General features: G+C 37.6%; 1 protein-coding gene across 1 annotated transcript in view; it reads right to left on the bottom strand.

Annotated features, from left to right (window-relative positions):
- Window positions 1–9,345: 9,345 nt before the first annotated feature.
- MAGEE1 (MAGE family member E1) overlaps window positions 9,346–24,583 on the bottom strand; it is a 493,295-nt gene continuing 478,057 nt past the window's right edge. The window contains exon 4 of the mRNA XM_050776313.1: window positions 9,346–11,599. Coding sequence (XP_050632270.1) covers window positions 11,518–11,599 — 82 coding nt within the window. The 3' untranslated portion in view covers window positions 9,346–11,517. The remainder of the gene's footprint in view (window positions 11,600–24,583) is intronic.

Below are 24,583 nucleotides of genomic sequence, written 5' to 3'. Positions count from 1 at the left end.
ATGAAGATGAAGAAAAATGAGTGCAAAAACATTGAAAATTCCAAAGACCAGCACACCTCTTCTTCTCCAAAGGATCACAACTCTTCGCCAGCAAGGACACAACACTAGATGGAGAATGAGTTTGATGAATTGACAGAAGTAGGCTTTAGAAGGTTGGTAATAACAAACTCCTGTGAGCTAAAAGAGCATGTTCTAACCCAATGCAAGGAAGCTAAGAACCTTGAAAAAATGTTAGACAAGTTGCTATCTAGAATAACCAGTTTAGAGAAGAACATACACGAGCAAGAGAACTTCATGAAGCATACACAAGTATCAATAGCTGAATTGATCAAGTGGAAGAAAGAATATCAGAGACTGAACAGCAATTTAATGATTTAATGAAATAAATCATTAATGAAATAAAGACAAGATTAGAGAAAAATTTCATCATTAATGAAATAAAGACAAGATTAGAGAAAAAAAAGAATTAAAACAAAGCCTGCAAGAAATATGGGACTATGTGAGAAAAAACAAAACAAAACAAACAAACAAAAAAAAACCTATGTTTGATTCGTGTACCTGAAAGTGACAGGGAAAATGAAACAAAGTTGGAAAACACTCTTTAGGATATTATGCAAGAGAACTTCTCCAACCTAGCAAGACAGGTCAACATTCAAATTCAGAAAATACAGAGAACACCACAAAGATACTCCTTGAGAAGAGGACCCCCAAGATCTATAATCATCAGATTTACCAAGGATGAAAGGAAAAAAAAAATTGTTAAGGACAGCCAGAGAGAAAGGTTGGATTACCCACAAAGTAAAGCCCATCAGAATACCAGTGGATGTACCTGCAGAAATCTTACAAGACAGAAGATAGTGGGGGACAATATTCGACATTCTTAAAGAAAAGAATTTTCAACCCAGAATTTCATATCCAGCCAAACTAAGCTTCACAAGTAAAGGAGAAATAAAATCCTTACCAGAAAAGCAAATGCTGAAAGATTTTGTCACCACTAGGCCTGCTTTACAAAAGCTCCTGAAGGAAGCACTGAGTATGGAAAGGAAAAATCAGTGCCAGTTATTGCAAAAAAATACCAAATTTTAAAGGCCATCAACACTATGAAGAAACTGCATCAAATAAGGGGAAAAATAACTGGCTTGTATCATATTGACCAAATCAAATTCACACATAACAAATTTAACCTTAAATGTAAATGAGCTAAATGCCCCAATTAAAAGACACTGACTGGCTAATTGGATAAAGAGTCACAACCAATAGGTGTGCTGTATTCAGGAGACCCATCTCACGTGCAAGCACACACATAGGCTCAAAATAAAGGGAGGGAGAAAGATTTACCAAGCAAATGAAAAACAAAACAAAAAGAATGCAGGAGTTGTAATCATAGTCTCTGATAAAACAGACTTTAAACCAACAAAGATCAAAAGAGATGAGGACATTACATAATAATAAAGGGATCAATGCAACAAGAAAAGCTAACTATCCTAAATATATACTCACCCAATACAGGAGCACCCAGATTCATAAAGCAAGTTCTTAGAGACTTACAAAAAGATGTAGAATCCAACACAATAATAGCGGAAGACTTTAACACTCCACGGTCAATATTAGACACATCAACAAGACAGAAAATTAACAAGGATATTCAGGACTTGAACTCAGCTCTGGACCAGGTGGACCTAATAGACATGTACAGAACTCTCCACCCCAACTCAACACAATATACATTCTTCTCAGCAACACATAACACTTATTCTAAAATTGAACACGTAATTGGAAGTAAAACACTCCTGAGCAAAGGCAAAAGAACAGAAATAATAACAAACAGTATCTCAGACCAGAGTGCAATAAATTAGACCTCAGGATTAAGAAACTCACTCAAAACCACAATGGAAACTGAACAACCTGCTCCTGAATGACTACTGTGCAAATAAAGAAATTAAGGCAGAAATAAATAACTTTTTTGAAACCCACAAGAACAAAGACATGATGAACCAGAATCTCTGTGACACAACTAAAGCAGTGTTCAGAGGGAAATGTATAGCACTAAATACCCACAGAAGAAAGTGGGAAAGATCTAAAATTGACACCCTAACAGCACAATTAAAAGCACTAGGGAAGAAAGAGCAAACAAATTCAAAAGCTAGCAGAAGACAAAAAACAACTATGATCAGAGCAGAACTGAAGGAGACAGAGATGCGGAAAAACATTTAAAAAAAAAAATCAATGAATCCAGAAACTGTTTTTTTGAAAAGATTAACAAAATAGACCAGAAGCCAGACTAATAAAGAAAAAAAGAGAGCAGAATCAAATAAATATAGTAAAAAGTGATAAAGGAGATACTGCCACTGATCCTACAGAAATACAAACTGCTATCAGAGAATACTATAAACACCTCTACAAAAATAAACTAGAAAATCTAGAAGAAATGAATAAATTCCTGGAAACATACATCTTCCCAAGACTAGACCAGTAAGAAATTGAATCCCTGAATAGACTAATAACAAGTTCTGAAATTGAGGCAGTAATTATTAGTCTACCAACCAAAAGAAGTCCAGGACCAGACGGATTCACAGTCAAATTCTACCAGAGGTACAAAGAGTATCTGGTACCATTCCTTCTGAAACTATTCCAAAGAGTAAGAAAAAAAAAAAAAAAAGGGAATTCTCCTTAACTCATTTTATGAGGCCAGCATCATCCTGATATGAAAATCTGGCAGAGACACAACAAAAATGGAAAATTTCAGGCCAATAACTCTGATGAACATAGCTGTGAAAGTCCTCAATAAAATATGGGCAAACCGAATCCAGTGGCACATCAAAAAGCTTATCCATCACGATCAAGTCAGCTTCACCCTGGGATGCAAGGCTGGTTCAACACATGCAAATCAATAAATGTAATACATCACATAAACGGAACCAATGACAAAAAAAGACACATGATTAACTCAATAGATGCAGAGAAACCATTTGATAAAATTCAACACCCCTTCATGCTAAAAACTCTCAATAAACTAGGTATTGATGGAACATATCTGAGAATAATCCGAGCTATTTATGATGAACCTGCAGCCAATATCATACTAAATGGGCAAAAACTGGAATAATTTCTTTGGAAAACTGGCACAAGACAAGGACGCCCTCTCTTGTCACTCCTATTCAACACAATACTGGAAGTTCTGAAATGGATTCAATTTGAAAACACAGGACAGCAAAGTGTAATAAAATATAAAAAAAATACTGGAAGTTCTGGCCAGGGCAATAAGGCAAAAGAAAGAAATAAAGGGTAATCAAATAAAAAGTGAGGAAGTAAAATTTCATCTGTTTGTATATGACATGATTGTATATTATATATTGACACGGTTGTATATTGATTGTATAATGAGAAAACCCCATTGTCTCAGCCCAAAGTATCCTTAAGCTGATAAGCAACTTCAGCAGTCTCAGGATACAAAATCAACGTGCGAAAATCACAAGAATTTCTATACACTAATAATAGATAAACAGAGAAACAAATTATGACTGAACTCACATTCACAATTGCTACAGGGAGAATAAAATACCCAGGAATACAACTTACAAGGGACGTGAAGAACCTCTTCAAGGAGAACTACAAACCACTGTTCAAAGAAATAAGGGAGGACACAAACAAAGGTACAAATTTTCTATGCTCGCGGCTAGGAAGAATCAATATCGTGAAAATAGCCATAATGCCCAAAGTAATTTATAGATTCAGTGCTATCCCCATCAATCTACCATCGAGCTTCTTCATAGAATTAGAAAAAAACTAATTTAAATTTCATACAAAACCAAAAAAAGAACTCCTATAACCAAGGCAATCCTAACCAAAAAGAACAAAGCTGGAGTCATCGTGCTACCTGACTTCAAACTATACTACAAGGCAAGAGGAACCAAAACACCATGGTACTGGTACCAAAACAGATATATAAACTAATGGAACAAAACCGAGGCCTCAGAAATAACACCACACATCTACAACCATCTGATCTTTGACAAACCTGACAAAAAGAAGCAATGGGGAAAGGGCTCCCTATTTAATAAATGGTGTTGGGAAAACTGGCTAGCCATATGCAGAAAACTAAAACTGGACCCTTTTCTTACACCTTACGCAAAAATTAACTCAAGATGGATTAAATATTTAAATGTAAGATGTAAAACCATAAAAGCCCTAGAATAAAACCTAGACAATACCATTCAGGACATAGGCATGGGCAAAGACTTCATGACTAAAACACCAAAAACTATGGCAACAGAAGCCAAAATTAACAAATGGGATATAAATAAACTAAAGAGCTTCTGCATAGCAAAAGAAACTATCATTGGAATGAACAGGCAACATGCAGAATGGGAGAAAATTTTTGCAATATATTCATCTGACAATGGCTAATATTTAGAATCTACAAGGAACTTAAACAAATCTACAGGAAAATAAAAGCAAACAACCCCATCAAAAAGTACACGAAGGATATGAACAGACACTTATCAAAAGAAGACGTTTATGTGGCCAACAAACATATGAAAAAAGCTCATCATCACTGGTCATTAGAGAAATGCAAATCAAAACCCCAATGAGATACCATCTCATGCCTGTTCAAATGGCGATCATTAAAATGTCAGGAAACAACAGATGCTGGAGAGGATGTGGAGTAGTAGGAACACTTTTACACTGTTGGTGTAAGTGTAAATTATTTCAACCATTGTGGAAGACAGTATGTCGATTCCTCAAGGATTTAAAACCAGAAATATGATTTGACCCAGCAATTCCATTACTGGGTATATACCCAAAGGATTATAAATCATGCTACTATAAAGACACATGCACACGTATGTTTATTGTGTCACTGTTCACAATAGCAAGGACTTGAAACCAACCCAAATGCTCATCAATGATAAACTGGATAAAGAAAACGTGACATATATACACCACGGAATACTATACAGTCATTTAAAAGGATGAGTTCATGTTTTTTGCAGGGACATGGATGAAGTTGGAAACCCTCATTCTCAGCAAACTAACACAGGAACTGAAAATGAAACACCACATCTTCTCACTCATAAGTTGGAGTTGAACAATGAGAACACATGGACACAGGGCAGGGAACATCACACACTGAGGCTTGTTAGGGGCTGTGGGGCTAGGGAAGGGATAGCATTAGGGGAAATATCTAATGTTGATGATGAGTTGATTGCTGTAGCAAACCACCATGGCACGTGTATACGTATGTAACAAACCTGCACTTTCCGCACATGTATTCCAGAACTTAAAGTATTTAAAAAAAAAAAAAACAAACTTCAAATAAAATAAAATAAAATGTCTCTCAATAGTTTAAAGCCTGGGACCTGATGGTTTCACTGCTAAATTTTACACCAAATAATTAAAGAAACACTGATATCAATCCGACTCAAAGTACTCTAAAAAATACACGAAAATGAGTGAATAATAGCAGATTTATTCTGTAAGGGCAATATTACCCCAATACTAAAATCAGACAAAGACACCTCAAAAAAGAAAACTACAGGCCAATATGCAAAAATTCTTACAAAATACTAGCAAACAGAATTCAACAATAGATTAAAAATCTTCATCACAATTAAGTGGGATTTATCCAAAGGATGCAATATATTTCACTGTAGGCAATTTAATCAATGTGATACATCATATCAACAGAATAAAAGAAAAAACATATAATTATATCAATTGATGCTGAGAAAGAATTTAATAAAATTCAATATTCCTTATAATAACAAACCCTCGAAAATTATGTATAGAAGAAACATACCTCAGTATTATAAAAACCATATATGACCGACTCGGAGCTAGTATCAAAATTAATGGGGAAAAATCTGCAAGCCTTTCTTTTACTACCTGTAACAAGATAAGGATTCCTACTGTCACCACTTTTATTCAATATAGTACCAGGAATTCTAGCTAGAGAAACAAGAAAAAAGAAAAAAATAAAAGGCATTCTAATTAGACAGGAAGCAGACAAATTATCCTTGTTTACAGATGATATAATCTCGTATCTGGATAAAACTAAAAGCTAGAACAAAAACTTTTAGAATGGATAAAGAAATTTAGTGAAGTTTCAGGACATAAAATCAAGGTACAAAAATCAGTAGCATCTCTAAATGTCAACATTGAACCATCTAAAAAAGTAATGAAAAAGTAATCTAATTTTCAGTAGCCAGAAATAAAATCACTTAGGAAATAAGTTAATTGAGAAAGCGAAAGATCTCTACAATAAAAACTACAAAACACTGATGAAAGAAATTGAACACAACACAAGAAAATGGAAAGATATTTCATGTTCATGGATCTATAGAAACAATATTATTAAAATAAAAATACTTCTCAGAGAAATCTACAGATTCAATGCAATCCTTATCAAAATACCAATGACATTTTTCACAGAAATAAAAATAATTTTAAAATTTACATGAAAACAAAAAAGACTCAGAATAACCCAAGCTGTCCCGCCCAGTAAGAACAAAATGGGAAGGCCAGGCACATTGGCTCACACCTGCAATCCCAGCATGTTGGAAGGCCGAGGTGGGTGGATCATGAGGTCAAGAGATTGAGACCATCCTGGCCAACATGGTGAAACCCCATCTCAACTACAAATACAAAAATTAGCTGGGTGTGGTGGTGCCTGCCTATAGTCCCAGCTATTCAGGAGGCTGAGGAAGGAGAATCACTTGAACCCAGGAGGCAGAGGCTGTAGTGAGCTGAGATCACGCCATTGCACTCCTTCCTGGCTACAGAGTGAGACTTCGTAAAAAAAAAAAAAAGAAAGAAAGAAAGAAAGAAAAAAAAAACTTGGAGGAATCGCATTACCTGACTTCAAATTAAATTGCCAAGCTGTAGTAACCAAAACAGCATGGTACTAGCATAAAAACAGAAACACAGGCCAATGGAACAAATTGGATGACTTAGAAACAAACCATATATCTACAGTGAGCTCATTTTCAATAAATTTGCCTTGCACATTTATTGAGTAAAAAACATTCTTTTCAATAAATGGTGCATGGAAAACTGAATATCCATACTCTGAAGAATATAAAAGAGATGTGTATATTCTGCCACATACAAAAAGCAATGCAAAATGGATTAAAGACTTGAAACTAATACTTTAATTTATAAAACTACTAGAAGAAAACCTTGGTGAAATTCTGTAGGACATCAAACTGGGCAAAAATTTCTTGAGTAATACCCCACAAGCACAGGCAACCAAAGCAAAAATGGATGAATGGGATTACAACAAGTTAAAAGCTTCTGCACAGCAAAGGAGACAATGAACAAAGCCAAGCACAGAAAGACAGACTTTACACATTTCTCAGTTATTTCTGGGTTCTGAACATTAAAGCAATTGAACTGATGAAGATAGAGAGTAGAAGGTTAGTTACCAGAAGCTGGGAAGAGTAATAGAGGAATGGGGTAAAATAAATATGATTAATATGTAAAAATCAATAGTTAGAAACAATGAATAAACCTAGTATTTGGTAGAACAAAATAATGATGATAGTCAACAAGAATTTAATTGTGTATTTAAAAATAAATAAATAAGTATAATTGGATTGTTATTAAAACAAAGAATAAGTCCTTGAGGGGATGGATACCCCATTTATCATGTTTTGATTATTACACCTTCTATGCCTGTATTAAAGTATCTCATGCACCCCATAAATATATACTCTTGCTTTGTACCCACAAAAATTATATATCAAAAATTATTTTAAAAGTAAAATTCTTGTATTAATAACAGAGAGTGTGTGAGGGAAGAGTCAAAGTGTGGTGATTTTGTATACAATTTAAGTGATCAACATATAATAGACTTTTATACACGTAAGAAGTTTTTTAAAAACCCCATAGAACTATGAAAAAAATCAACAGAAGGTAAAAGAAATTAAAAAGAAATAATAACCAAAGTATATCATTACAAGAAAATCATCAAATCACAAAAGTAGAGAGCAAAAGAAAAACAGAGGAACATAGGAACTACAAAACATACGGAAAACAGTTAACAAAACGGTAATAATAAATCCTTGTATATCAATAGTTACTGCAAATTTAAATAGATAAAGCTCACCCCAAAAATGAGCTAGCTGAATGTATAAAAACCAAAATTGAATAATATGCTTTCTGCAAGATACTCACTTTATATTTACGGACACATATAAGCTGAAAGTTAAAGATGAAAAAATGTAGTCCAAGAAAATAGTGACCCAGAAAGGAGCAGGAGTGGCTATATTTAGACAATATAGAATTTAAGTAAAAAACTGTCACAAGAGATAAAAATATACTTGCATAATGATAACAGGGCCAATTCCACAGAAAGATAAAGCAATTATATGTGCACCCAACCTTAGAGCAAATAAATATATAAAGCAAACATTGAAAAAATGGAGAAATAGACATCAAATAAATACTAGTAAGATACTCGAATATCCCATTTTGTGTAATGGACAGATCATCAAAACAGAAAATCAATACATAAATAGCTGACTTGGAAACATTCTAGATCAAATGGATCTAACAGATTAATGCACAACATTCCACTCAAGAGCATCAGAATACACATTTTTCTCAAACATACATAGAACATTACCCAGAATAGAACACACTCTAGGTCACAAAATGAAGCTCAACAAATTTAAGAAGACTGAAAATGTACCAAGCAACTATTCTTAATATGATAAACTTAAACTAGAAATATATTTTTAAAAAATTACAAATTTACAAATAACTAAAAATTAAATAACACACTTTGAACAAGCACAAGATTGAAGATGAAATCTTATGGGAAATTTGAAAATATCTCAAGACAAATGAAAACAAAAACGCAATGTGCCAAAACTTGTGAGATGTTGCCAAAGCAGCACTTACAGAGAAGTGTATATTGATAAAGGCCTACGTTAAAAAAGAGAGATCTCAAATAATGAACCTGACTTTACATATTAAAGTGTGAGAAAAGAAAAACAAACTAAGTCTAAATTTAACAAAAAGATAAAAATAATAAAGATTACAGAAGAAATAAAATAGACAACTGAAAAACAATGAAAAAACCAACAATATTAAGAGTTGTGTTTTTAAAGAGTGAACAAAATCAACAAAGTATTTTTTATACTTTCTAAGATGAAAAGAGAAGATGAAAATAAAATCTGAAATGAAAAAGTAAACATTACAAATGATGCCAAGTAAATACAAATATTTGTACAAGACTATTACAAACAATTGTACGTCAACAAATTATGCAACCTAAAGGAAATGTATAAATTCCTTCAAATATACAACCTACAACTGAATTTAGAAGAAATAGAAGGGAGTGGCCATGATAGCCGACTAGAAGCAGCTAGGGTGCGTGGTTCTCACGAAGAGAAACAAATGGTGCATCTATGGCCATACCACTCTGAATGTGCCCGATCTCATCTGATCTCAGAAGCTAAGGAGGGTTGGGCTTGGTTAGTACTCTGATGAGAGGGAAAAAGGGTGAGTAAATACAGTACCTTCAGCTGAAACATTCAGGTACTCATATTGACACTAATTAAAGACACCACTCGACCCACAGAGAATGGAAAAAAGCAAGGCTGGACGAAGGCCCATTCAAGAGCAACACAGCCAAGAGAACCTCCCCAACCCAGGGAAGCATTAAGTGGACGTGCTACCCTGGGAAACCATGCTCTTCCCACTGGTCATTGAAACTCTCAGGTCAGGAGATCCCCTCATGGGCCCACTCCACCAGAGCCTTCAGTCTGACACACAGAACTATGTGGAGTCTTAGCGGAGAAGCCACTCAGGCACTCATAGAGACCTGGAAGCTTTAGATACTTTGGCTCTGAGCTTCCAAGCAAAAGTAACTGCAACTCCAGCAAAGCAAGAAGTTAGACCCTGGTACATACTCTGAGGAAAGAGGCTGAATCTAGGGGGCTGAGCAGAGATAATCTATGGGCCACAGTTCCATGTCACCTTACATGATAAGACCCACTAGCTTGGAATTTCAGCCAGTTGCCAGCAACAGTGTTGTACCTACCTAGGACAGACTTTCCATGGGGAGGGGGGCCACCATCTTTGCTGATTGGATGACTCAACCCTTCCACAGTGCAGGCTTTGGAAAGTCCAAACTGACCAACTGCAGAAGGGATCCCCCAGCACAGCACAGATGTTCTACCAAAAGATGACCAGACTTTCTCCTCCTCCTCCTCCTCCTCCTCCATTTCTTCTTCTTCTTCTCCTTCCTCCTCCTCTTCTTCTTCTTCTTCTTCTTCTTCTTCTTCTTCTTCTTCTTCTTCTTCTTCTTCTTCTTCTTCTTCTTGAGATGGAGTCTCATCCTGTCAACCAGGCTGGAGTGCAAAAGCACCATCTTGCCTTACTGCAAATTCCACCTCCTGGGTTCAAATGATTCTCCTGCCTCAGCCTCCCAAGTAGCTGAAATTACAGGTGCCCTCCACTACAAACAGCTAATTTTTTTTGTATTTTTAGTAGACACAGGGTTTCACCATGTTGGCCAGGCTAGTCTCAAATTCCTGACCTCGTGATCTGCCCACCTCAGTCTCCCAAAGTGCTGGAATTACAGGCCTGAGCCACCATGCCAGGCCTCAGACTGCTTCTTTAAGTGGGTCTCTGATTCATTCCTCCTCACTGGGTGGGAACTCCAGTAACTCCCACTAGTGTTCTCTGGGTGACAGAGATTTGAACTCTTCCTGGGACAAAACTCCCAGAGAGAGGTGTGAGTCACCATCTGTGCTCTTTTGGCAACTCAGCTGTTCCTCCTTGTGGGCTTTGGGGAGTCTTAATCGACTGGGGGGTGGAAGAGATCCCCTACCACAACACAGTTGCTCTACCAAAATGTGGCCAGACTGCTTTTTTAAGCAGATCCCCTATGCATTCCTCTTTGCTGGGTGGGACATCTCTCAACTGGGGCCTCCAGCCAACCCCACTGGTGTTCTCTGGCTGACAGAGATTTGAATACTCTCTGGGACAGAGTTCTCAGAGGGAGGGTTTTAGTGTTATCTTTGCAGTTTGGGAAACTTAGTTGTTCCAGCCTGAGGGCTTTGGAGAGCCCAGGACAACCATGCAGAAGCACTACTCCAGCACAGCACAACTTCTCTGTGAAAGTATGCCCAGGCTGCTTCTTTAAGTGCATCCCCAATTCATTTTCTCCTGACTGGGTGAAACCTCCCACCTGTGACTTCCAGCCACCTCCTACAGGTGTGTTTGGGCCAGCAACAGGTGCATACCTCTCTGGGACAGAGCTCCTGGAGAAAGGAGCAGGTTGCCATCTTTGCTGTTTTGCAGCCTTCACTGGTGATACCTCCAGGTACCGGAAAATCTGAGGTGACTAGGGACTGGAGTGGGCCCTTAGCAAACTGCAGAGGCCCTATGGACAAGTGGTCAGTTGTTAAAAGAAAAAGAAAACCTCTTGAAAACTCAGAAACCTCAAAGACTGCAGGTAGATAAGCACAAAAATTAGAATAAATCACCACAAAGAACGCTGAAAACTCAAAAAGTCTGAGTACCCTCCTTCCTCCAGAGACAACATCCTCTCTCCAGCAAGGGTGGAACTGAGTTGAGGCTGAGATAACTGAAATGACAGAAATATAATTTAGAATATAGATAAGAATGAAGTTCACTGAGCTACAGGATTAAATTGTAACCCAATACAAGGAAGCTAAAAATCATGATGAAACATTGCACGAGGTGGCATACAAAATAGTCAGTAAATAAAAGGACATGAACAACCTGATAGAGTTGAAAAACACACTACAAAAACTTTATAATGCAATCACAAGTATTAATAGCAGAATAGACCCAGCAGAAAAAAAAATCTCAGATCATGAAGACTGCCTTTCTGAAATAAGACAGGTAGACAAGAATAAAGAAAAAATTAAAAAAGAATGAACAAAAGCTCAGAGAAATATGGCATTATGTAAACAGACTGAATCTACAACTAATTGTTACACCTAAAAATGATGGGGAGAATGAAAAACATATTTTAGGATATCATCCATGAGAACTTCCTCAACCTAGCTAGAGAGGCTAACATTCAAATTTAGGAAATGCAGAGAATCCCAGTAGGATGCTCCACAAAAAATTATCCCAAAGATATATAATCATCAGTCTCCAAGGTTGAAATAAAAAAATGATAAAGGCAGTCAGAGAGAAAGGCCAAATTACCTACCAAGGATAGACCATCATACCAACAGGAGGCCTCTCTGCTGAAACCCTGCAAGCCTGAAGATATTGGAGGCTAATATTAAACATTCATAAAGAAAGAAATTTCAACCCAGAATTTTATATTCAGCCAAACTAAGCTTCATAAGCAAACAACAACAACAACAACAACAACAACAACAAAAAACCATATATACATACAATCCTTTTCAGATAAGCACATGCGGAGGGAATTTGTTACTAGCAGACCTACCTTACAAGAGCTCCTAAAGGATGCAATAAATATAGAAAAAAAAAAAAACACACACATTACCAGCCACTAAAAAAAATCCCACTGAAGTATACAGACCAGTGACACTGTAAAGCAACCACATAAACAAGTCTGCAAAATAACCAGCTAACATCATGATGGCAGAATCAAATCCACACATATCAATACTAACCTTAAATGTAAATGGGCTAAATTCCAAAATTAAAAGACACAGAGTGGAAAGCTGGATAAAGAACCAGGACCCATTGGTATGCTGTCTTCAAGAACACCATCTCACACTCAATGACATATATAGGCTCAAAATAAAAGAATGAAGAAAAATCTACCAAGCAAACAGAAAACAGAAAAAAAAACAGGAGTTGAAATCCTAGTTTCAGACATAAAGGATTTTAAACCAACAAAGATTTAAAATGACAAAGAAGGGCATTACATAATGGTAAAGTGTTCAATTTAACAGGAAGATCTAACTATCCTAAATACATATGCACCCAACACACGACCACCCATATTCATAAAGCAAGTTCTTAGAGACTTTCAAAGACACAAAGACTCCCACACAATAATAGTGGGAGACTTTAATATTCCACTAAAAATAATAGATAAATCATAGAGACAGAAAATAAACAAAAATGTTCAAGACCAGAACTCAGCACTGGATCAAATGGACCTTATAGATATCTACAGAACTAACCACCCAAAACTAACACAATATACATTCTGCTTGTCAGCAGATGGCACTTACTCTATAATCAATCACATAATCAGAATTAAAACACCCCTAAGCAAATGAAAAAGGACCAAAACCATAAAAAATGGTCTCTTGGATCACACCAAAATCAGATTAGAATTAATGATGAAAAAAATTCTCTCAAAACCATATGATTTTATGGAAATTGAATAATCTGCTACTGAATGAATTTTGGGTAAATAACAAAATGAAGGCAAAAATAAAGTTTTTTAAAACTAATGAGAACAAAGATAAAAGGTATTAGAATCTCTGCAACATGGCTAAGGCAGTGTTAAAAGAAAAATTTATAGCACTAAATGCCTATATCAAAGACATAGAAAGATCTCAGTTTACTAACCTAACATCACAACCAAAAGAATCAGATTACCAAGAGCAAACAAAGACAAGAAACAACCAAAATCAAAGCTGAACTGAAGGAGATAGAGACACAAAATATCATTCAAAAAATAATCTATAAATCCAGGAGCTGGTTTAGTAAAAAATAATAATAAAATAGTAGGGTACTAGCTAGAGTTAAATAAACAAAAGAGATAAGTTTCAAAATAAACATAATCAGAAATAATAAAAGGGATATTACCACTGACCCAACAGAAATACAAACAACTATCAGAGAATATTATGAACACTTATATGCATGTGAACTAAAAAATCTAGAAGGAATGAATAAATTCACAGACATATACACTCTCTCAAGACTAAACCAGGAAGTAATGGAATCTCTGAATATACCAATAATGAGTTCTGAAATTGAGGCAGTAATAAGTAGCATACCAACCAAAAAAAAAAAAAAAAAAAAAAAGGCCCAGGACCAGAAAGACTCACAGCAAAATTCTACCAGATGTATAAAAAAAGAAGCTGGTACTATTTTTACTGAAACTATTGCAAAAAATAAGGGAGGAGGAGCTCCTCCTTAACTCATTCTATGAGGCCAGCATCATTCTGATATCAAAACCTGGCAGAGATAAAACAACAACAAAAAAATGAAACTTGAGGCCAACATCTCTGATGAGCATAAGTGCAAAAATCCACAAAAAAATACTGGCAAACTGAATTCAGCAGCACATCAAAAAGCTAATCCTCCATGATCAAGTAGGCTTCTTCTTCAGAATGCAAGTTTGATTCAACATATGCAAATCAATAAATGTAATTCATTACATAAAGAGAACTAAAGAAAAAACACATAATTATTTTAACAGAGAAAAGGCTTTCAATAAAAGGTATTATCCATTCACGTTAAACACTCTCAGTAAGCTAAGTATTGAAGAAACATAATAAGAAATATTTATGACAAACACACAACCAATATCATGCTGAATGGGCAAAAGCTGGAAGCATTTTTTCTTGAAAACTGGCAGAAGACAAAGATATCCTCTCTCACCACTTCTATTCAACATAGTATTAAAAGTTCTGGCCAGAACAATCAGGCAAAAGAAAGAAATAAAAGGCATCCAAATAGGAAGAGAGAAAGTCAAACTATCCCCTGTTTGCAGATTACATAATCCTGTATCTAGAAAAACCCATAGTCTCAGACCAAAAGCTTCTTAAGCTGACAAACAACTTCAGCAAAGTCTCAGGATACAAAATCAATGTGCAAAAAACACTAGTATTACTTTTTTTATTACTATACTTTAACTTCTAGGGTACATGTGCACATCGTGCAGGTTCATTACATAGGTATATATGTGCTATGCTGGTTTGCTGCACCCATGAACTCGTCATTTACATTAAGTATTTTTCCTAATGCTATCCCTCCCACAGCCCAAAACCCCCATACAAGCTCCAGTGTGTGACATTCCCTACCCTGTGTCCATGTGTTCTCATTGTTCAACTCCCACCTATGAGTGAGAACATGCGGTGTTTGGTTTTCTGTCCTTGTGATAGTTTGCTTAGAATGATGGTTTCCAGCTTCATCCACTTCCCTGCAAAGGACATGAAATCATCCTTTTTATGGCTGCATAGTATTCGGTGGTGTATATGTGCCACATTTTGTTAATCCAGTCTATCACTGATGGACATTTGGGTTGGTTCCAAGTCTTTGCTATTGTGAATAGTGCTGCAATAAACATACATGTGCACGTGTCTTTATACTAGCATAATTCATAATCTTTGGGTATATACCCAGTAATGGGATTGCTGAGCCAAATGGTATTTCTAGTTCTACATCCTTAAGTAACCACCACACTCTCTTCCACAATGGTTGAACTCATTTACACTCCCACCAAGAATGTAAGTGTCCCTATTTCCCCACATCCTCTCCTGCATCTATTGTTTCCTGACTTTTTAATGATCACCATTCTAACTGGTGTGAGATGGTATCTCATTGTGGTTTTGATTTGCATTTCTCTGATGACCAGTGATGATGAGCATTTTTTCATATGTCTGTTGGCTGCATAGATGTCTTCTTTTGAGAAGTGTCTGTTCATATCCTTTGCCCACTTTTTGATGATGTTGTTTTTTCTTGTAAATTTGTTTAAATTTTTTGTAGATTCTGGATATTAGCCCTTTGTCAAATGGGTAGATTGCAAAGATTTTTCTCCCATTCTGTAGGTTGCCTGTTCACTCTGATGATATTTTCTTTTGCTGTGCAGAAGCTCATTAGTTTAATTAGATCATATTTGTCTATTTTGGCTTTTGTTTCCCTTGTTTTTGGTGTTTTAGTCAAGAAGTCTTTGCCCATGCCTATGTCCTGAAAGGTATTGCCTAGGTTTTCTTCTAGGGCTTTTATGGTTTTACATCTTATGTTTAAGTCTTTAATCCATCTTGAGTTAATTTTTGTATGTGGTGTAAGGAAGGGATCCAGTTTCAGCTTTCTACATATGGCTAGCCAGTTTCCCCAGCACCATTTATTAAATAGAAAACCTTTTCCCATTGCATTTTTTTTGTCAGGTTTGTCAAAGATCAGATGGTTGCAGATATGTGATGTTATTTCTGAGGCATCGATTCTGTTCCATTGGTCTATGTATCTGTTTTGCTACCAGTACCATGCTGTTTTTGTTACTGTAGACTTGTAGTATAATAACCAAAGTATAGTTTGCAGTATATAGTTTGAAGTCAGGTAGGGTGATGCCTCCAGCTTTGCTCTTTTTGCTTAGGGTTGTCTTGGCTATGCAGGCTCTTTGTTGGTTCCATATGAATGGTAAAGTAGTTTTTTCCAATTCTGTGAAGAAAGTCTGTGGTAGCTTGATCGAGATGGCATTGAATCTAAAAATTACCTTGGGCAGTATGGCCATTTCCCGATATTGATTCTTCCTATCCATGAGCATGGAATGTTCTTCAATTTGTTTGTGTCCTCTTTTATTTCATTGAGCAGTAGTTTGTAGTTCTCCTTGAAGAGGTCCTTCACATCCCTTGTAGGTTGGATTCCTAGGTATTTTATCCTCTTTGTAGTAATTGTGAATGGGAATTCATTCATGATTTGGCTCTCTGTTTGTCTATTATTGGTTTTCTAAATATACAATCATGTCATCTGCAAACAGGGACAATTTGACTTCCTCTTTTCCTAATTGAATACCCTTTATTTCTTTCTCTTGCCTGATTGCCCTAGCCAGAACTTCCAAAAATATGTTGAATAGCAGTGGTGAGAGAGGGCATCCTTGTCTTGTGCCAGTTTTGAACATGAGTGCTTCCAGATTTTGCCCATTTAACATAATATTGGCTGTGGATTAGTCATAAATAGCTCTTATTATTTTGACATATGTTCCATCAATACCTAGTTTATTGAGACTTTTTAGCATGAAGGGCTGTTGAATTTTGTCAAAGGCCTTTACTGCATCTATTAGATAATCATGTGTTTTTTGTCATTGATTCTGTTTATGTGATGGATTATATTTATTGATTTGCATATGTGGAACCAGTCTTGCATCCCAGGGATGAAGCCAACTTGATTGTGGTAGATAAACTGCTGTTTTCAGCTTGCCAGTATATTATTGAAAATTTTCACATCAATGTTCATCAGGGATATTGGCCTAAATTTCTGTTTTTGTTGTTGTTGTTATTGTTGTGTCTCTACCAGGTTTTTGCATCAGGATGATATTGGCCTCATAAAATGAATTAGGGATGATTCCCTCTTTTTATATTGATTGAAATAGTTTCAGAAGGAATGGTACCAGCTCCTCTTTGTACCTCTGGTAGAATTCAACTGTGAATCTGTCTGGTCTTGGACTTTTTTTGATTGGTAGGCTATTAATTATTGCCTCAATTTCGGAACCTGTTATTGGTCTATTCAGAGATTCAACTTCCTCCTGGTTTAGTCTTAGGAGGGTGTATGTGTCCAGGAATTTATCCATCTCTTCCAGATTTTCTAGTTTATTTATGTAGAGGTGTTTATACTGTTCCCTGTTGGTAGCTTGTATTTCTGAGGAATTGCTGGTGATATGCCTTTTATCATCTTTTATTACATCTATTTGATTCTTCTCTCTTTTCTTATTTATTAGCCTTGCTAGCAGTCTATCTATTTTGTTGATCTTTTCAAAAACCCAGCTTTTGGATTCATTAATTTTTTGAATTTTTTTTTGTGTCTATCTCCTTCAGATCTGCTCTGATCTTAGTTTTTTCTTGTCTTGTGCTCTCTTTTGAATTTATTTTTTCTCACTTATCTCGTTCTTTTAATTGCGATGTTATGGTGTCGATTTTACATCTTTCTTGCTTTCTTTTGTAGACATAGAGTGCTATAAATTTCCTTCTACACACTGCTTTAAATGTGTCCAAGAGGTTCTGGTATGCTGTGTCTTTGTCCTCACTGGTTTCAAAGAACATCTTTATTTCTGCCTTCATTTCGTTATGTACCCAGTAGTCATTCAGGAGCAGGTTGTGCAGTTTCCATGTAGTTGAGCGGTTTTGAGTGAGTTTCTTAATCCTGAGTTCTAGTTTGATTGCACTGTGGTCTGAGAGACAGTTTGTTATATTTTCTGTTCTTTTCCATTTGCTGAGGAGTGCTTTACTTACAACTATGTGGTCAATTTTGAAATTAGTGCAATGTGGTGCTGAGAAGAATGTATATTCTGTTGATTTGGGGTGGAGAGTTCTGTAGGTGTCTATTAGGTCTGCTTGGTGCAGAGATGAGTTTGAGTCCTGGATATCCTTGTTAACCTTCTGTCTTGTTGATCTGTCTAATAATGACAGTGGGGTGTTAAAGTCTCCCATTATTATTGTGTGGAGTCTAAGTCTCTTTTTAGGTCTCTCAGGATTTGCTTTATGAATTTGGGTGCTCCTGTATTAGGTGCATAAATATTCAGGATAGTTAACTCTTTTTGTTGAATTGATCCCTTTACCATTATGTAATGTCCTTCTTTGTCTCTGTTGATCTTTGTTGGTTTAAAGTCTGTCTTATCAGAGACTAAGATTGCAACCCCTGCTTTATTTTTTGCTTTCCATTTGCTGGGTAGATCTTCTTCCATCCATTTATTTTGAGCCTATATGTGTCTTTGCATGTGAGATGGTTCTCATGAATACAGCACACTGATTGGTCTTGACTTTTTATCCAATTTGCCAGTCTGTGTCTTTTAATTGGGGCATTTAGCCCATTTACATTTAAGGTTAATATTATTATGTTTGAATTCAATCCTGTCATTATGATGTTAGCTGGTTATTTTTGCCCATTAATTGATGCAGTTTCTTCTAGCATCGATTGTCTTTAAAAATTGGCGTGCTTTTGCAGTGACTGGTACCAGTTGTTTCTTTCCATGTTTAGTGCTTCCTTCAGGAGCTCTTGTAAGGCAGACCTGGTGGTGAGAAAATTTCTGAGCATTTGCTTGTCTGTAAGGGTTTTATTTCTCCGTCACTTATGAAGCTTACTTTGGTTGGATATGAGATTCTGGGTTAAAATTCTTTCCTTTAAGAATGTTGAATATTGGCCCCTACTCTCTTTTGGCTTGTAGGGTTTCTTCTGAGAGATCCCCTGTCATCTGGTGGGCTTTACTTTGTGGGTAACCCGACCTTTCTCTCTAGCTGCCCTTAACATCATTCCTTAATTTCATCCTTGGTGAATCTGATAATTATGTGTCTTGGGGTTGCTCTTCTCGAAGAGTATCTTTGTGGTGTTCTCTGTATTTCCTGATTTGAATGTTAGCCTGCCTTGCTAGGTTAGGGAAGTTCTCCTGGATAATATCCTGAAGAGTGTTTTCCAACTTGGTTCCATTCTCCCCATCACTTTCCAGTACACCAATCAAACGAATATTTGGTTTTTTCACATCGTCCCATATTTCTTGGAGGCTTTGTTTGTTTCTTTTCACTCTTTTTTCTCTAATCTTCTCTTCTCCCTTTGTTTCATTCATTTGATCTTCAATTACTGACATCCTTTCTTCCAGTTGATCAAATCAGCTATTGAAAAATGTGCATGCAACACGAAGTTCTTGTGCCATGGTTTTCAGTTCCATCGGGTCATTTAAGGTCTTTTCTACACTGTTTATTCTAGTTAGCCATTCTTTTAACCTTTTTTCCAAGGTTTTTAGCTTCCTTGCAATGGGTTAGAACGTGCTCCTTTAACTCAGAGAAGTTTGTTATTATTGACCTGAAGCCTACTTCTGTCAACTCATCAAAATCATTCTCCATCCAGTTTTGTTCCCTTGATGGTGAGGAGCTGTGATTCTTTGGAGGAGATGAGATACTCTGTTCGTCAGAATTTTCAGCTTTTCTGCTCTCTTCTGCTCCACTTTTCTCCCCATCTTTGTGGTTTTATCTACCTTTGGTGTTTGATGTTGGTGAACTACAGAAGAGGTTTTAGAGTGAATGTTCTTTTTGTTCATATTGATGCTATTTCTTTCTCTTTGTTAGTTTTTCTTCTAACAGTCAGACCCCTCAGCTGCAGGTCTGCTGGAGTTTGCTGGAGGTCCACTCCAGACCCTGTTTGACTGGGTATCACTAGCAGAGGCTGCAGAACAGCAAATATTGCTGCCTGATCATTCCTCTGGAAGCTTCATCACAGTGGGGCACCCGCCTGTTTGAGGTGTCTGTCTGTCTGCCCTTATTGGGAGGTGTTTCCCAATCAGACTACACGAGGGTCAGGGACTCACTTGAGGAGGCAGTCTGCCCATTCTCGGGGCTTGAACACTGTGCTGGGAGAGCCACTGCTCTCCTCAGAGCTGTCAGACAGGGATGTTTAAGTCTGCAGAAGTAGTTTAGTCCCTTTTGTTCTGCTATGCCCTGCCCCAAGAGGTGGAATCTAGACAGGCAGTAGGCCTTACTAAGCTGCAGTGGGCTCCACCCAGTTCATGCTTCCTGGCTGCTTTGTTTACACTGTGAGCTACTCAAGCTTCAGCAATGGAAGATGCTCTTCCCTACATCAAGCTGCCACATCTTAGACTGCTGTGCTAGCAGTGAGCAAGGCTCCATGGGTGCGGGACCTGCCAAGCCAGGCACAGGAGGGTATCTTCTGTTCTGCTGGTTGCTGAGATGATGAGAAAAGTTCAGTATTTGGTCAGGAGTGTACTGTTTCTTGAGGTACAGTCTATCACAGCTTCCCTTGGCTAGGCAAGGAAAATCCCCCAACCCCTTGTGCTTCCCAGGTGAGGCAATGTCCTGCCTTGCTTCAGCTCACCCTCTGCGGGCTGCACCACTGTCCAAGCAGTCCCAATGAGATGAACCAGGCATCTTAGTTGGAAATGCAGAAATCACCCATCTTCTGCACTGATCTCGCTGGGAGCTTCAGACCAGAGCTGTTCCTATTCCGCCATCTTGGAAGTGTTTAACAAAAAACCTAGTATGTCTGTACACAAACAATAGTCAAGCCAAGAGTCAAATAAGGAATAAACTCCCATTCACAATTGCCACAAGAAGAATAAAATACCTAAGAATACAGGTAACTAGGAAGCTACAAGACGTCTACAAAGAGAACTGAAAACCACTTCTTGAAAAAATCAGAGATGAGACAAAGAAATGGAAAAGCATTTTATGTTCATGGATAGAAAAATTACTATTTTTAAATTAAAATTGCCCTAAGCAATTTATAGATTCAATGCTATTCCCATTAAACTACCATTGACATTCTTCACAGAATTATAAAATATTATTTTAAAATTCATATGGAACCAAGAAAGAGCCTGAATAGCCGAGGTGGTCCTAAGCAAAATGAATGCAGATGGAGGCATTACACTAACTGAATTCAAACAATACTACAGGGCTACAGTAAAAAATAAAACAAAAACAAAAACAAAACCACATAGTACTGGGAAAAGAACAGACACATAAACAAATGGAAGAGAATAGAGAAACCAGAAAAAAGACTGCACATTTACAGCTATCTAATCTTTGACAAATCTGACAAAAGCAAGCAATGGAAAAGGATTCTCTATTCAATAAATGTTTCTGGGATAACTGACTTATTATATGCAAATGATTGAAACTGGACCCCTTCCTTATAACATATACAAAGATTAATTCAATAGCTGGGCATGGAGGCATGCACCTGTAGTCCCAGCTTCTTGGGAGGCTGAGGCAGGAGAATTGTTTGAACCTGGGAGGTGGAGGTTGCAGTGAGCCAAGATTGCAGCACTGCACTCCATCTCAAATAATAATAACAATAATAATAATAACAGCTCAAGATGGATTAAAGACTTAAATGTCAAACCCAAAACTGTAAACACCCAGGAAGACATAGGTAATATCATAACCTAGGGCAAGGATTTAATGAAGACGCCAAAATCAATTGCAATGAAAGCAAGAATTCACAAATAGCATCTAATTAAAGAATTTCTGGTGGATCAAGATGGCTGAATAGGAACAGCTCCAGTCTCCATCTCCCAGCGCGAGTGACACAGAAGATGGGTGATTTCTGCATTTCCAACTGAGGTACCGGGTTCATCTCACTAGGGAGTGCTGGACAATCGGTGCTGGTCAGCTGCTGCAGCCCGAACAGCAAGAGCTGAAGCAAGGCAAGGCATCGCCTCACCTGGGAAGTGCAAGGGGGAAAGGAATCCCTTTTCCTAGCCAGGGGAACTGAGACACACAACACCTCGAAAATCGGGTAACTCCCACCCCAATACTATGCTTTACCAAGGGTCGTAGCAAATGGCACACCAGGAGATTATATTCCACACCTGGCTGGGAGGGTCCCACACCCCCGGAGCCTCCCTCATTGCTAGCACAGCAGTCTGCGATCTACCGGCAAGGCAGCAGCGAGGCTGGGGGAGGGGCGCCCACCATTGCTGAGGCTTAAGTAGGTAAACAAAGCTGCCAGGAAGCTCAAACTGGGTGGAGCCCACAGCAGCTCAAGGAGGTCGGCCTGTCTCTGTAGACTCCACCTATGGGGACAGGGCACAGCTAAACAAACAAACAAAAAAAGCAGCAGAAACCTCTGCAGATGCAAACGACCCTGTCTGACAGCTTTGAAGAGAGCAGTGGATCTCCCAACACAGAGGGTGAGATCTGAGAACGGACAGACTGCCTGCTCAAGTGGGTCCCTGACCCCTGAGTAGCCTAACTGGGAGACATCGTCCATTAGGGGCAGACCGACACCCCACACCTCACACGGCAGGGTACACCCCTGCGACAAAGCTTCCAAAGCAAGAATCAGACAGGTACACTTGCTGTTCAGCAATATTCTATCTTCTGCAGCTTCTGCTGCTGATACCCAGGCAAACATGGTCTGGAGTGGACCTCAAGCAATCCACAACAGACCTACAGCTGAGGGTCCTGACTGTTGGAAGGAAAACTAACAAACAGGAAGGACACCCACACCAAAACCCCATCACTACGTCACCATCATCAAAGACCAAAGGCAGATAAAACCACAAAGATGGGGAAAAAGCAGGGCAGAAAAGGGAAATTCAAAAAATAAGACCACATCTCCCCCTCCAAAGGAATGCAGCTCATCACCAGCAACAGATCAAACCTGGATAGAGAATGACTTTGACGAGTTGAGAGAAGAAGACTTCAGTCCATCAAACTTCTCAGAGCTAAAGGAGGAATTACGTACCCATCACAAAGAAACTAAAAATCTTGAAAAAAGAATGGAAGAATGGATAACTAGAATAATCAATGCATACAAGGCCATAAACGAACTGACAGAGATAAAAACCATGACACGAGAAATACGTGATGAATGCACAAGCTTCAGTAACACACTTGATCAACTGGAAGAAAGAATATCAGAGATTGAGGATCAAATGAAAGAAATGAAGTGAGAAGAGAAGTCTAAAGAAAAAAGAGGAAAAAGAAATGAACAAAGTCTTCAACAAGTATGGGATTATGTGAAAAGACCAAATCTACGTCTGATTGGGGTGCCTGAAAGTGAGGGGGGAAATGGAACCAAGTTGGAAAACACTCTTCAGGATATCATCCAGGAGAACTTCCCCAACCTAGTAAGGCAGGCCAACATTCAAATTCAGGAAATACAGAGAACATCACAAAGATACTACTCGAGAAGAGCAACTCCAAGACACATAATTGTCAGATTCACCAAAGTTGCAATGAAGGAAAAAATGTTAAGGCCAGCCAGAGAGAAAGGTCGGGTTACCCACAAAGGGAAGCCCAACACCTTAACAGCAGATCTCTTGGCAGAAACTCTACAAACCAAAACAGAGTGGGGGCCAATGTTCAACATTCTTAAAGAAAAGAATTTTCAACCCAGAATTTCATATCCAATCAAACTAAGTTTCATAAGTGAAGGAGAAATAAAATCCTTTACAGATAAGCAAATGCTTAGATATTTGGTCACCACCAGGCCTGCCTTACAAGAGACCCTGAAGGAAGCACTACACATGGAAAGGAACAACTGGTACCAGCCATTGCAAAAACATGCCAAAATGTAAAGACCATCGATGCTAGGAAGAAACTGCATCAACTAACGAGCAAAATAACCAGCTAATATCATAATGACAGGATCAAGTTCACACATAACAATATTAACCTTAAATGTAAATGGAATAAATGGTCCAATTAAAAGACACAGTCTGGCAAACCGGATAGAGTCAAGACCCATCAGGTTGTTGTATTCAGGAGACCTATCTCACATGCAGAGACACACATAGGCTCAGAATAAAGGGATGGAGGAAGACCTACCAAGCAAATGGAGAACAAAAAAAAGCAGGGGTTGCAATCCTGGTCTCTGATAAAACAGACTTTAACCCATCAAAGATCAAAAGAGACAAAGAAGGCCATTACATAATGGTAAAGGGATCAATTCAACAGGAAGAGCTAACTATCCTAAATGTATATGCAACCAATACAGGAGCACTCAGATTCATAAAGCAAGTCCTTAGAGAATTACAAAGAGACTTAGACTCCCATACAATAATAACGGGAGACTGCAACACCCCACTGTCAACATTAGACAGATTAACGAGACAGAAAGTTAACAAGGATATCCAGGAATTGAACTCATATCTGCAACAAACAGACCTAATAGACATCTATAGAACTCTCCACCCCAAATGTACAGA

Source organism: Macaca thibetana, chromosome X, assembly GCF_024542745.1.
Source record: "Macaca thibetana thibetana isolate TM-01 chromosome X, ASM2454274v1, whole genome shotgun sequence".
Taxonomy (NCBI): domain Eukaryota; kingdom Metazoa; phylum Chordata; class Mammalia; order Primates; family Cercopithecidae; genus Macaca; species Macaca thibetana.
The sequence above is the reverse complement of the archived record's forward strand: the minus strand, read 5'-3'. Positions and strand labels throughout refer to the sequence as shown.